Source organism: Heliangelus exortis, chromosome 1 (assembly GCF_036169615.1).
Source record: "Heliangelus exortis chromosome 1, bHelExo1.hap1, whole genome shotgun sequence".
Lineage (NCBI taxonomy): Eukaryota > Metazoa > Chordata > Aves > Apodiformes > Trochilidae > Heliangelus > Heliangelus exortis.
Genome location: NC_092422.1, coordinates 191,642,458 through 191,654,524, shown reverse-complemented (window position 1 = coordinate 191,654,524; position 12,067 = coordinate 191,642,458). Strand labels below are relative to the sequence as shown.

The window sequence follows — 12,067 nt, the reverse complement described above, 5'->3', positions numbered from 1 at the left end:
TGTGTCTGGAGGGCTCTGAGGGTTGCTCAGGCAGGCACGTCACTGTGACCCTGTTCATTTTGCAAAGAGTGGCATGGATTTATCCCAGTTAAAAAGTAGCCTGATAGCTAACAGCTCTCTCATGTCTGGCACTTGTCTTCCTCCCTGTTGTCAAAAGAGCCAAAAATAGAGGGTGTGACTTGGTGAAATTTTTTTTTTCTGCACCCTTTCCCTGCGCTTTTGTTGCTCTCTGTGATCTTCACTGAATCTGCAACAGCCCTGAGGCTGCATTAGCCCTGCTAAGAGAAAACAACATATGCCAAAAAAACAGGAGTTCAAGACTTCCCACTAGCTCCAAATGCTATCTTGAAGCAGGTAGGATGAATAATGTAAGGAAAAGCTTTTAGCTAAGTTTGTTTTATCAGAGGACCTTCCTGATAAGTCTCTGTGGCCTCCAGCTGTTCTACCTGAAGCCATCTCTGCAAAGAGATTTCTTTGACCTTTAGGCAAGTTGCACATAATGATGTTACTCATGGGGCATAATGCAGAGAAAACTTCTAATTGAGTAGAACCACAACATAAAGAATAAGTAAGAGAAGGCAGCTTTTCACATACTGCATTTATAGTCACTAAATTGGTTGGTGCCTTTTTCAAGAGAATCAAGAGGCCCAGCCTCTGGAAAAATGTATTACGGTTCCATTTGGAATCAGATGGTAGTTTAGAGCTTTGCAATGGGTGGAGGCAGGTTGATTTTGGCCTTACTGTTCCTGATACTGTCCCTTTTACTAATGAAAGCTTAATCACAGCTCTGTCCAAATACCACAGACAGCTAGAACTGAGTCATTCTTCAAAAATATATGCTTCTGCTAATGTTGACTTTTTTTTGTTTGTTTCTTTAACTTCCCAAGCACCAACTAAGGGAAATATTTAAATACATTAGAATTCCTTGAGATTAGCATTATAAATGTGTGCTGCATATCTAATATGAATTAAAAATGCCATCTGTATCCCAAAGAAAACACTGGCAAAGTGCATTAGCTACAGAGATGCTAAACAATTGAGGAGGAGGAGCTCATACACAAGGTGGTTAAAAATGACATGGTTATTTAATGTGATTTTTTGCTGCTGTTTGTAATTGTATGTATACACAACTAGACAGTGATATTTTCCTGTGGACATTGTGTGTTTGTGTCTGCTTGTGGCTGGAGACTGCAGTAACGTTCTGTTTTTCATAGATGGATCAAGTATTGAGCTGTCTTTTTTCATTCTCTCTCCACAGCCAGATTATTTCGCCACTGCAGAGTATTGGCATAGCACTGAGAGCTTTTATTTGGATGCTGATACTGGATAGTTGTGGAAAATTCCTGTAACTTCAGCTCATGGAGAGCTTAAATAGAATTTATGAGCCGTATCCTCATTTGGCGTAAAATATTATGACTCTGCTGGTTAAACAATAAAACTACTACTTTCCCCAGCTGATCTCAGTCAGGAGAGTAGGATTTTTGACGTCTTCATTCAAAACCCCTTTTCTACCTAAATGCTTTGGTTTTTACCTGCAATATTTAAAGAGACATGCATGTTGACAAGTAGCTTGGAGCTCATGTCTGACATTTCAAGGAATCTGGATTACTCTGTGTTTGGTAACTGAGAGGAATTAACCTGCCTGATGGATGGAAAGGTGGGAACTGTGAATCAAGGCGTGTATTCTGGTCTCAGAACTGCTCTGAATCTCTGCTAATTTAAAGCATCATCAGCCTTGCATCATTGGTGCCAACTGTTTCTATAAATTGTACCCTTTGCTCTAATTCAAAAGAAAGAATTTCAATAGAAGTTATAATTTTGATGCTTTGGGGGCTTATTTTAAACTTACCTCAGTCACACTTTTTAGTGATGAGATGTTCTTGGTGCTGCATTGTAATGCAAATATGAAAGCTTTCCAACAAGAATTTTAAAAAGCTCCCTATCTTAAAAAAAGAAATAATAAAAATTCCACAGCCTAGAATTTTAGTTTTGTCCCAAATAATAGATGGTTGTTTCTGTCAGAAGAGGAGTCCATTTGCATTGTTGGATCAAGGTGACCTTCCATGCTGCAGAGAGAGTCAGGCAGAAGATCCGCTTAGTAAATGAACAGAAAAATCTGTGATGTGAAACTGAGGGAGTGGTTGAGGCTGGTTTCTCTCTTACTGAATGAAAGCTAAAAATGGAGATGATAAGTGTACATGAGATAATGTTGTGAAAGAAACAGAGGAGCCCCTGAGTATGCTTTCTTGCCTTTCTGAAATGTTGCTGTCGCTAGTCATTCCATTTAAAGGGTTATTTCCTGAATTTCAGCTTGGCAAAGGTGGAGGATATTGCTGAGCACGATCACATGGTGTTTTCCCAGAGCACAGTTCACAGAGGAGACAGTACATGCAAGAACAGAACAGCATAAATCTTAAAATAAGACTTCTGCAAAACAAGCATTTAATATCCTGGTAGCCATGCGCTCAGTCAGAGTTGAGTTTGTCTTTTGCATTACAAAAGCCATGGAATATTTTTTAAAGCCTCTCATTTAAACTAAATTTCTTCTCTGTTATCAGTAGCTTAAAAGATAATGTATTTTATATTTTCTTTGGATTGTGTTTTGGGGGAAGAGATGAAGGGGATAGAGGATTGCTTTGGTTTTTTCACAGGTATCTAAAAGTCATCCTATGTTGATGTGAAATCAGAGGAATTTATGTAAGAAGGGAGGGATTTCATGTGGACCAGGCTCAAACATTAAAACTGAAAAATGGTGCCCACAACCCAAGCATCTACAGTGTTTCCATTTTCCATTTCACATCAGGGGAGGTTTGTTTCTTTAAGGCAGGAACACTGTCTTGAGTCTTCACAGATTCTGAAGTCATAAATGAGAAGGGCAAACTTTCCTGAATGTGTCCTCAGGAGTCAGTGTTTCCTAAGCAAGGGAATTTACTGTTGCTAGAAGAAGAAATATGAAATATTCCTCTCCAGTCCAGTCAAATAAGCACAGGCCTCTGTTTTACTGCATTTGCCTTCTGGGATGGTTAAGGAACCTCTGTTTCGTTCCCATGGGAGGTGGGAAAACTTTCTGTTGCAGATGAGATTATAGGTACTGTGTTTTGGCTTTGCTCTGTTTGTGAAATAGTAGTGGGAGTAGGGCAGAGTGGTGCTCTTAGATTTGAAGGAAAATTACTCCTTTTTAAATCTCAGCCTCCTTTTGACTTCTGGAAAGCAACACCCTACTAGGGAGATGGAAGGATGTACAGCTTGACTCATGTCCTGTGAGACACATTGACTGTAAGGTTTGTGTCATGCTGGGAACTAAGTCCTGGCACTTTAGGTCACATTGGGCAAATCCAGGCAGTGCAGCTCCAGGCTGTTGAAGTTGTTAGCTGACATCCCAAACCCATGACAGGTTGGCTGGCATTTGGTTCCTCCAGCTATCCTGGATCACTGCTTCAGGTTCTTACATTACTTCTGGAGCAGAGTAGGGAGTAATATTGTTAAAAAAAATCTGCTTGTGTGGAGCCTACCTGTTCATAAACACCTTACCTGTGCCTGGTGATAAAACTGTAACTCCAGATGAATCATGTGTAGCCTCTGTGCCTTTTTTCCCCCATCATCTTCCTTCCTGCTAAAAAGAGCAAGAGTAAGCACCTCCCAATGGTGCTGGGAGGAGAAATCAATTAGAGCATGAGGAGCTTGGGCTCTGCTGTGATGGGAACAGCTCGGCTGCATCCCTCTGGATCATCACCCTGGACCAGACAGCGCCTCCCTTCCTGATGCTGGGCAACGTTTTCCACTCAGAAACATGGGCAGTAATTTTTGCTCCTCACAGTTACTTTGAATGAGTGTTAAAACTCAGTCAATTAATGTCATGGAGAGACTTCTGTTATCTTTCTGTGCCTTATCGGTTTAATGCAAAAGGGAAAAAAAAAAAAAAAACCACCACGTCAACGTGCAAACTTCAATTGGCAAAATGTCAACAAAAGTTATTGCCGCTGCAGATGAGATGGATAACCCTTGCTGTTAAAATAATATCTGATGTTTTGCTCAGATGTCTAATGGGTTTGCTTTTTAAGCATGGATGATACAGAATATCCCCAAGGCATTATTCCCAACAAGATATAGAATCCCACTTAATGTCTATTTTTAGGATTGAATAGGTTCTGTAAAGGCTCATTTGTTTGAAGAGCAGAGAATTAATCACCCTGGTTTCCATGTGATTTTGAAGAGAGAAATTTTGGTTGTACCTTCTCTTCCTTATCTCCACTGGTTGACTTGCATGAGTCCTGGAGTTGTTGTCATTCACGTGGGTGGTAAGAAATGAAGGAATTAAATAAATGGACTAGAACTGCTAACAGAGCAGCAGTAGTTATTTGTACATTAGGAAGTGAAGTTGTCACTTCTAAGACAGCAAAACTTTTTATGTCTGCATGAGGGCAGAACTTTTAAAGGAGACTGAGTGTTATACCCTAGTTAGTAAATGCACAGGAGGAGCAGCAGGATGCAGGGGTGACTGCAGAAGGGAACAAAATAGAATATTATTATTATCTGAAAGCTCAGCATTGTTTTTAGTCACTTAAGCTAATGTTCAATTTAACTTGAATTTAAAACATGGAGTGTGGTGGATTGCAAATGACTGAGTTGGAAAGCTTCCAGAAGTCACTGAATTTCAGCAGGTTTAGTCTTCTCTGGTAAAAGAAACAAGTTGTTTTAAGCAAGCTATAGGCTTGTTCCTGTGCTCTAAATAGAAAATAATGATGTTATGCATTACAGCATGAACTATATTTGGCACACACCAGCAATATTCATTTTCTCCTGCTTCTCTCCCTTCCTCCTTCTCTCCCTCTCTTTCTCCCTCTCACCCTCTCCCTAGGATATGCATATATCTATGTCTGACAGTAATCTAGGAGGCCAAGTAACAGACCACATTCTTTTACTACTAAAATTGTATGAATACCTAACACAGTTTAAGTGCCTTAAACTGGGATTTATGAAAGGATGACAGCAAACAATCTTCTGGCTATGCCATTGCTCAGGCAGCTACAGCTACTGCTTTGCATTTATTTGTGAGAATCTATGTGATGGATGCACATTTATGGTTGTTTTACCTGTAAATTAACTACGATGAATGACTTAAACCCATACTGGGAATCCAGAGCTCTTCAAGCACTGGTAAAGCAAGCAGGACCACAGCATTGGTCTGTGTGCTGGTTAGCACTTTCCTGCCCAGTGTGTGGGCATATTTGGAGGAATGGCAAGGGCTACAAAGTGTTCCCACTGGGCAGTATGGACAAGGGCATCCTGTTTTGAGAGGAAGGAAAAGTATGATTGTGTAAAGGCAAGCTGTGCCTCGCCACTTCTCCTTAGAGCCAGAGAGCAGTCCCTTGCCTTTTTTATTCACTAGTATTTATTTGACCTCAGAGACCGTCCCTGATTCCCAGAGAAGTTCCCTGAAGCTGTAGCCAGATATTGACTGTGTAATTCAAGTTAGTTTGACCCTAGAGAAGTCGTTCTAAACAGTTTCCTTCAGTAGGAAAATACACCTCTTTCACTTCAGGAAAATTGTATTACTTGTTAGTCACAAGGGTTTAAAAGAGCAAAAACAGTCAGCATTGAAGTGATGTGGGAAATATGTTCAAGAGCTCCTCCAAAAGGATCCTACTGAAAAACTTGGGACCTAAAAGCTGAAATGAGGGGCTGAGGGCTGCATGTAGATGTGTCTACATGTAATAATCCAGAAAAATTATTTCTGAAGACACTGAAAATCATTTAATCCTCTGGTGCCTATTTTTTCCCTTCTTCTCTGAGTCATTTGGTAGGTCAATACTTTTGTTCTTGACTTCCAGGCTCAGTGAAGGTGTTTGGTAGCCCTGAAGGTACAGATTTGAGTTAATCTTTTCCTTGGGCTACTGGTCTAATTAAGCTGCACTCACAATTGGACCAGGAGCCTGGAGAAAACTTTCAATTCCTTCCCAGACCAGAGTTCTGCAAACAAAGGAAAGTGTCTCCATCATTTTTCATGCTGGTGCCACTTTAGGGGCTTTTTTCCCTCCGTGCCTTTAGACTGTCCTGGCTGCCCCTTAATATTTTCTTCCTTTTTTGTTTTCCTATTGGTTAAAAAAAGTCTATGGACATAAAATCCTTTCTCTGAGAATATTAGAGTTTTGTTAAGGTCTGACATCTTCTCTCTCCCACATTCTTTCCCGCCACAGGCTGCCCAGGGAGGTTGTGGAGTCTCCTTCTCTGTAGACTTTCAAAACCCCTTGAATGTGTTCCTGTGTGGCCTCCCCAGGTTATTCTGCTTTGGCAGGGGGGTTGGAGTAGAAGGTCTCTAGAGGGCCCTTCTAACCCCTAACATTTTATGATTCTATGTACAAAATGTGAAGGAAGTCCCTTTTGACTTCCACAACGATTGATGCTAGCAAGAAGCAAGTCCCAAAGTGCTAGAAATAACAAGATACATGCAAGATGTCATCATTTAATTCTTTTGCATTTGGTTTGGTTTGGATGTTACCTGAGTAACCCAACTTCTTTAAATTTACCCTTTGCTTGGGGGAAGCTTTAACTCAATTTAGTATTGTTTCTCCATGCCACAGTCTGGGAGGGTGACAGGGAAGAGTCAAACTGAGCTGGGGCACAGCTAGAAATGTGTAAGCATGGCAGGTCTAAAGAGGTCTGTGAGCTCTAGAGATCTGCCAGTGGCTTTAGAGGACTGTAGAAAGATGATGAGGGGAATGGTAAGAAGTGAGAAGTTCCCTGTACACGTATTCTAAGCCCCTTGGTGTAAAGTCACTCTGTGCTTAACTTAAGAGCACTTTTAGGAGCTGGCCTTCAACTAACGTGAAGGCAGGGGCAGGTTGATGTGCAGCTGGGGTCATGTCTTGATGAGTGGTTTCCTTCCCTTCAAGGTACCAGGAATTACAGTAGCAAGACACGTGCAGTCTGCAGTGGCAGGAATGGAGAGTGAAAGCTGCTAATAGGTGTAGTAATTGTGTATGAAGATGTTTTTGCAATGTACCATAAAATAATGATTTTTTTGTAGCCTAATTGCATGGCCAGAGTTTCAGAGGTGCTGAGGGCATCTGAATTTCACAGACACAACACAGCTGCAGCAAATTGAACCCATCAGTTCCTTCATCTTCACTGAAGGCATTTCCTGCTTTTTAATCTCCCAAATTCTCTGTAAGCCAAACACACATACAGAACAAAATACCTCTCATTTAAACCAACCAATACAGATCGTTTAGCATGTTGACTGCCTCAGCCTACAAACCTTGCTTCGTTTGCAGAAACTACCACTTGCAGAAAGTCTTTAGCCTACCTAGAACATCTGAGTACCCCTTTCCCTTCAAAAAATGGATGGAAAGCAGCTGCCTAAAATATGCTGACAACTCCAAAATGAGATCTAAGCAGTTGCTGGTGATGCAGCCGTGTCTCAGAGCGTGACAATCCCGTGCTCCGCCATGGCTGGAGACTTCTTCCCCATTCACCCCTAGGAATACTTGAAGATTACACCTGTTTTAAAGCTTCCCCTGGCTAAATAAAACAAGCCCTTAGCTGATCACATTGTGCAATGTGTGAGCACACAATAGTAATCACAGCTAATGACTCTGCTAAATGCTAGGCTGCACACACCTCCTTGTTTGGTGTTTGTTTTGTATACAGAAGGTAACATCGACTGAATAACGAGGATGCCAAGTTACAGATGGGGTTGTGGAATCATATTTGACAGCCGATTAGAGTAATCTGACAGAAATGATGACTTAATCACCACAACAGACTCCAAATTCCCAGATAGAATTCCACCCAGGTTAATCTAATTTCCTTGCAAAATTTTTGCCAGAAATAGACTCTTAGCCGTCTCGTTTTCTCCCATGCAGATGTCACATGGCTTTGACAAGAATGTAAATAGGTAGCGTTATTATTGTCAAAAAGATTACTTTGAGGCTCTGAAGCTGGAGAGGATGCGTGCCTTTGAGAGGTTTTTTGGGTTGATTGGCTTTGTTTTTTTATCTAATGAAGTTGTATTTACATATGGTGAGATGTACTCAGGAAAAAGGGGGGGGAGGGAGGGGAAGATGTAACTACTCAATTGTAATTCTGGGCCATGGCTCAGTCCTGCTGCTGCCTTGACACAGCCAGCAGCCAGATTCCCATTGATTTCAGGGGGATTTTCAGGATTGCCTGTTTGACAACTGTTTCTTTTTCTTTTTGGTTCCCATGGACCATGATAGCAGCACCCCTGCTTGGGATGTGCCCAAGGAGCAGCAGGGACATGCTTGGCCTCAGGCTTTGTGTGGCCTCTGCAGCAGCACAGACGGAGCCTCCGCTTTGCTGCCAGCGCTGCCCCAAGGCACCCTGCAACCTTGGGCACAGCCCTTTGCCTGCCCTGGGTAGTAAAACAGTGGCAGTAGTGTGTTCTGAGACGTATGGATAGAGAGTGTGCATGGGAAAGGTGGGTCATGCCATTATTGGGTGCACAACTGCATCCCACAGTGCTCTCTAAAACATTGCTGAGGAGAGGTTATTCCTTACAGCCTGGTCTGGTTTCAGTACCCCCATGCACTGTGCTTGCTGGGGAAAGCTGCCTACACTCAGAAAGAACTTGTCTGAGAGCTGTGATGTTTTCCTTTACTATAGAGTCTGAGCACAGGATGATGTTAATGCCTATAAATTATTTACTGCAGTTACTTTTCTCACTCTTGTCTATTAATTGCAACTGCGAGTTCATAAATACCGTATTTTTGTAAGCAAGGATTTCTTCATGCACAGAATAATATGTTTCCTGTTCTTCTGTGTGACATGACATACTGAGAAATCACTTACCTTGAGATCCATAAGTGTATGGCTTTGTGATGTATAGCTACAATAACAGCTTTCTGATAAGACATGAAATCCTTCATTTCAGGAGATGACATGATTCTAGTGGGTGGCATCTAATTTGAAACAGGTTTATATCATCTGTAATCTTTTGGAGGGCCTCAGAAAGCACAGCTATTTTATTATTTTATAGCCTGCAGTTATACAAGCAAGATATAAAACACACAGATTATTTTCTCTTTTGCTCATTGTAGAGTGAAAGGATAGTATCTATTTAGCCTTTGTCTCTGCCCCTTTAATTTTCTTATTCACTGCACACTTCTTTGAGATTCATTCTTTTCTTTTCTTTTTTAGACTTTTAAATATTTTATGGGTAGAGAGCTTATAATATGTATTATCACGGCAGTTGTCTCTAGAGGTCAGCAATGAGTTTAATAATGAGATGCAAACCAGTGACTCTGTAAAACCCATTTCAGGTTATAAATGGCATGTTTTATTGAATCTAGTGTTAAAGGTTGTTAACGTATCAATTCGTGATGGTCAGGGTTAAACAAGCTTCAACACGAGCCCTTGTGTTAGGAAACTATCAGTAAGGTATTTTTCCACCTCCCCCTTTGCTGAAGCCATGTTTGTGTGTTCCATACATTTTACCATGGGTATTCTGCTGCTTAAACTCTCCAGGACTGATCTGAATCTTTTATTAGTTTTGCGATTATATAATTTTGTTAAGCACAGCAGCATCACTCCTGACTTTGGCTTGCTGATGAGAAGAGAATTTGGACCGTGGGTTTTTAGCAGGAACCTTTGAAATTAAGTCAAAACCCAGCTGAAGCTTCTTGTTAAGTCTTGTGTCTTGCTGTGTGAACATACCAGATTACTGACTTAATGAACCTGGGCTAGTTATGTATATCAGAAAAGGAATATTTCTGATGTGGCAACTGTGTTTGTCAGGTAATACTCATCTCTACATTGTGTCCAAGGGGATACAAAAATATCTTCTTCACCTGACTTTGGTATAAAACTGCTTTCTCTGGTTCAGGCAGTTGTAAAAGTGAAGGATTTTTAACATTGTTAGAATTGCCTCTGTTCTTACTATCTCCACTTAGGATTGTATAAATGCAGCTAGAAAGAGCAATGGGTTCTCTGGATACAAGAGGTCTGGATTTGAGTTGGGTTTTTGTTCTATAACTTGCATATTTCCAAATTTACAATACTCAATTTTCTTTATTTTCTCACCACTCCATTGCTCCTCAGAGTTGTCGATACCTGTAACAGGCTCATGGACCAAGTTACACCTTTTTTCTGCTTTCACTTTTTGCTTGCTTGCTTGCTGAGTGGACATGCTTTAGCATGTTTCCATGAATTTAAGGTCTCCTGCACTGCCCAGTGTATTGTTGATGCCAGGATAAATGCTAAGCACTAGTTAAAGAAGATAGGGTACAATAGAAGTTCTCTTTTTTGTATAAATTAGATCGAGTAAGAGTGGTGGCAGACAAGTGCTAGGCTACTAAAGTCCATTTGGGAGAGGGAAACAAATGATTCAAAGAGAACAGAATTGTTAAAATTGAAAATCATTTATGCATCCTGGTGACTACATCCACCTGGTGGCTTTTCCTTCTCCTCAGGGCACCTTAGGGAGTTTTGCAAGCAGTACAAGGAAAGCATTGGTTTGCAGAGCCAGAGGTGTAATGGACTTTGAGTAAATCCTATGGAAATACTCACAGCAATATTTTATATTTTCTAAAGAATTTAGTAGATGTGTCCCTGGAGGTTAAGTGACTCCACCAAAAGTAATGCAAATTTGGTTTTCTATGCTGCTTTGATAGCAATTAGATATCAGGGCAAGGATTTTCTCAGTCCTGCTCAGCTGTTCTTGTTTCCCAAAGTTTGCCATAATAGTGTTTTATTTAAAAAATTAAATTGGCTCTGACATTTTTTAGGCAATACTTGGTTCTGCTGCATTGAAAAATGATACAAAAGCAGAAAGAGCATAGATTTTTACATGTTCACATGAAATGGTGAGGAATTGCTGAGACAGCAGCCCTCCCGCTGCCGGGAGGTTTGTGCAGTCAAATCACAAAAATTCTGCAGAGCCCTATGGAAGACAATAAGAGTGGGGGGGTTTGCCAAGGTTAAGCACCTCCCACATTAAAATTCAGTGCAGGGTCAGTTCCTGAAGGCTTTTGACAATCTGTAACAAAATTTCCCTGAATCCATCATAGCAGACACACGGCTGGGTTTGGCCAATGTGCATTGGATGTGCCACACGCGCTGATCAGAGGGAGCTCAACTGGTGTGTTGCTGTTCTTGAAAGAACAGAAAACACCAGTCCTAAAAATTTTTTTGGCCTTATCAACATTTTAATGTATGGGGAGCATCACTGAGTAATGAAACCTGGGCACACACCATACCGAGTGTGCCAAGGTAGGATGCCATGAAGTGTTCAGCATAGTGTGCTGCACACAGGGATTGGTTTCTTTTGCAGTAAGAAAAAGGTTGAAAAGGAAAAATTATTAGGAGTTTTTATGGAAGCCAGGATTGTGCCATGTGGTGATGGAAGCTTTATGAATGAATGTATAATGTAATCTAAAAGAAAAAGGATCTTAAACAGTTATAAGAAGCTGTTACAGGAAGTCTCTTTCTCTTCAATCCTGAAAGAATCAGCATTTTTTTTTTTTAATTACAGGAAAAGTTCATTTGTGAAACTCAAACTCATATGAAAGTTGGTGAAAATGAAACCAAACATGCCATAAACTAATGAGCTGTAACTTCTGAAGCTAGAAATAGCAAATTAAAGTTTAATATGAGTCCTATGGGCCCAGTGATCTGGGTTTTTTTAATTGTCCTGGTTATAAAATTCTCCTATACCTTTTTTTTTGTCTTAAAAGCCTATAGTATAGCATTGTTTTGAATTTATCTGATTTCAACATTTTTAATATTAATCATGTATCCTGTAAGCTCTTCATTAAAAGCATGATTTTTGGTTTCTGTGACTTTCCAACCTGCCTTACTCTCTTTCATTTTTGTTTTAGATGCATCATCCTATTCAGATGAAACCTGCAGATAGTGAAAAGTCAAATGGTATGTGTTTAATTTATTGTTACTTAATTGGGACTCTCTCTAAACTAAAGCAAACACCACATTGTGAGAAGTTTTGCTATGTTCCTTGTATGGTGAAAATGATATGCAAGGCAATTTACCTACACCTGACATGTTGGTGAAAATGTTGAGCTGCTCTGAACTCCCATTCATCCTCAGCTTT

General features: G+C 40.5%; 1 protein-coding gene across 15 annotated transcripts in view; it reads left to right on the top strand.

Moving 5' to 3' along the window:
• Nucleotides 1-12,067, top strand: part of CELF2 (CUGBP Elav-like family member 2) — a 374,712-nt gene that overhangs the window by 285,928 nt on the left and 76,717 nt on the right. For all 15 annotated transcript variants that reach the window (XM_071734175.1, XM_071734168.1, XM_071734172.1 and 12 more), the window contains one exon: nucleotides 11,838-11,886. In XM_071734175.1, the coding sequence (XP_071590276.1) occupies nucleotides 11,838-11,886 (49 nt within the window). The remainder of the gene's footprint in view (nucleotides 1-11,837; nucleotides 11,887-12,067) is intronic.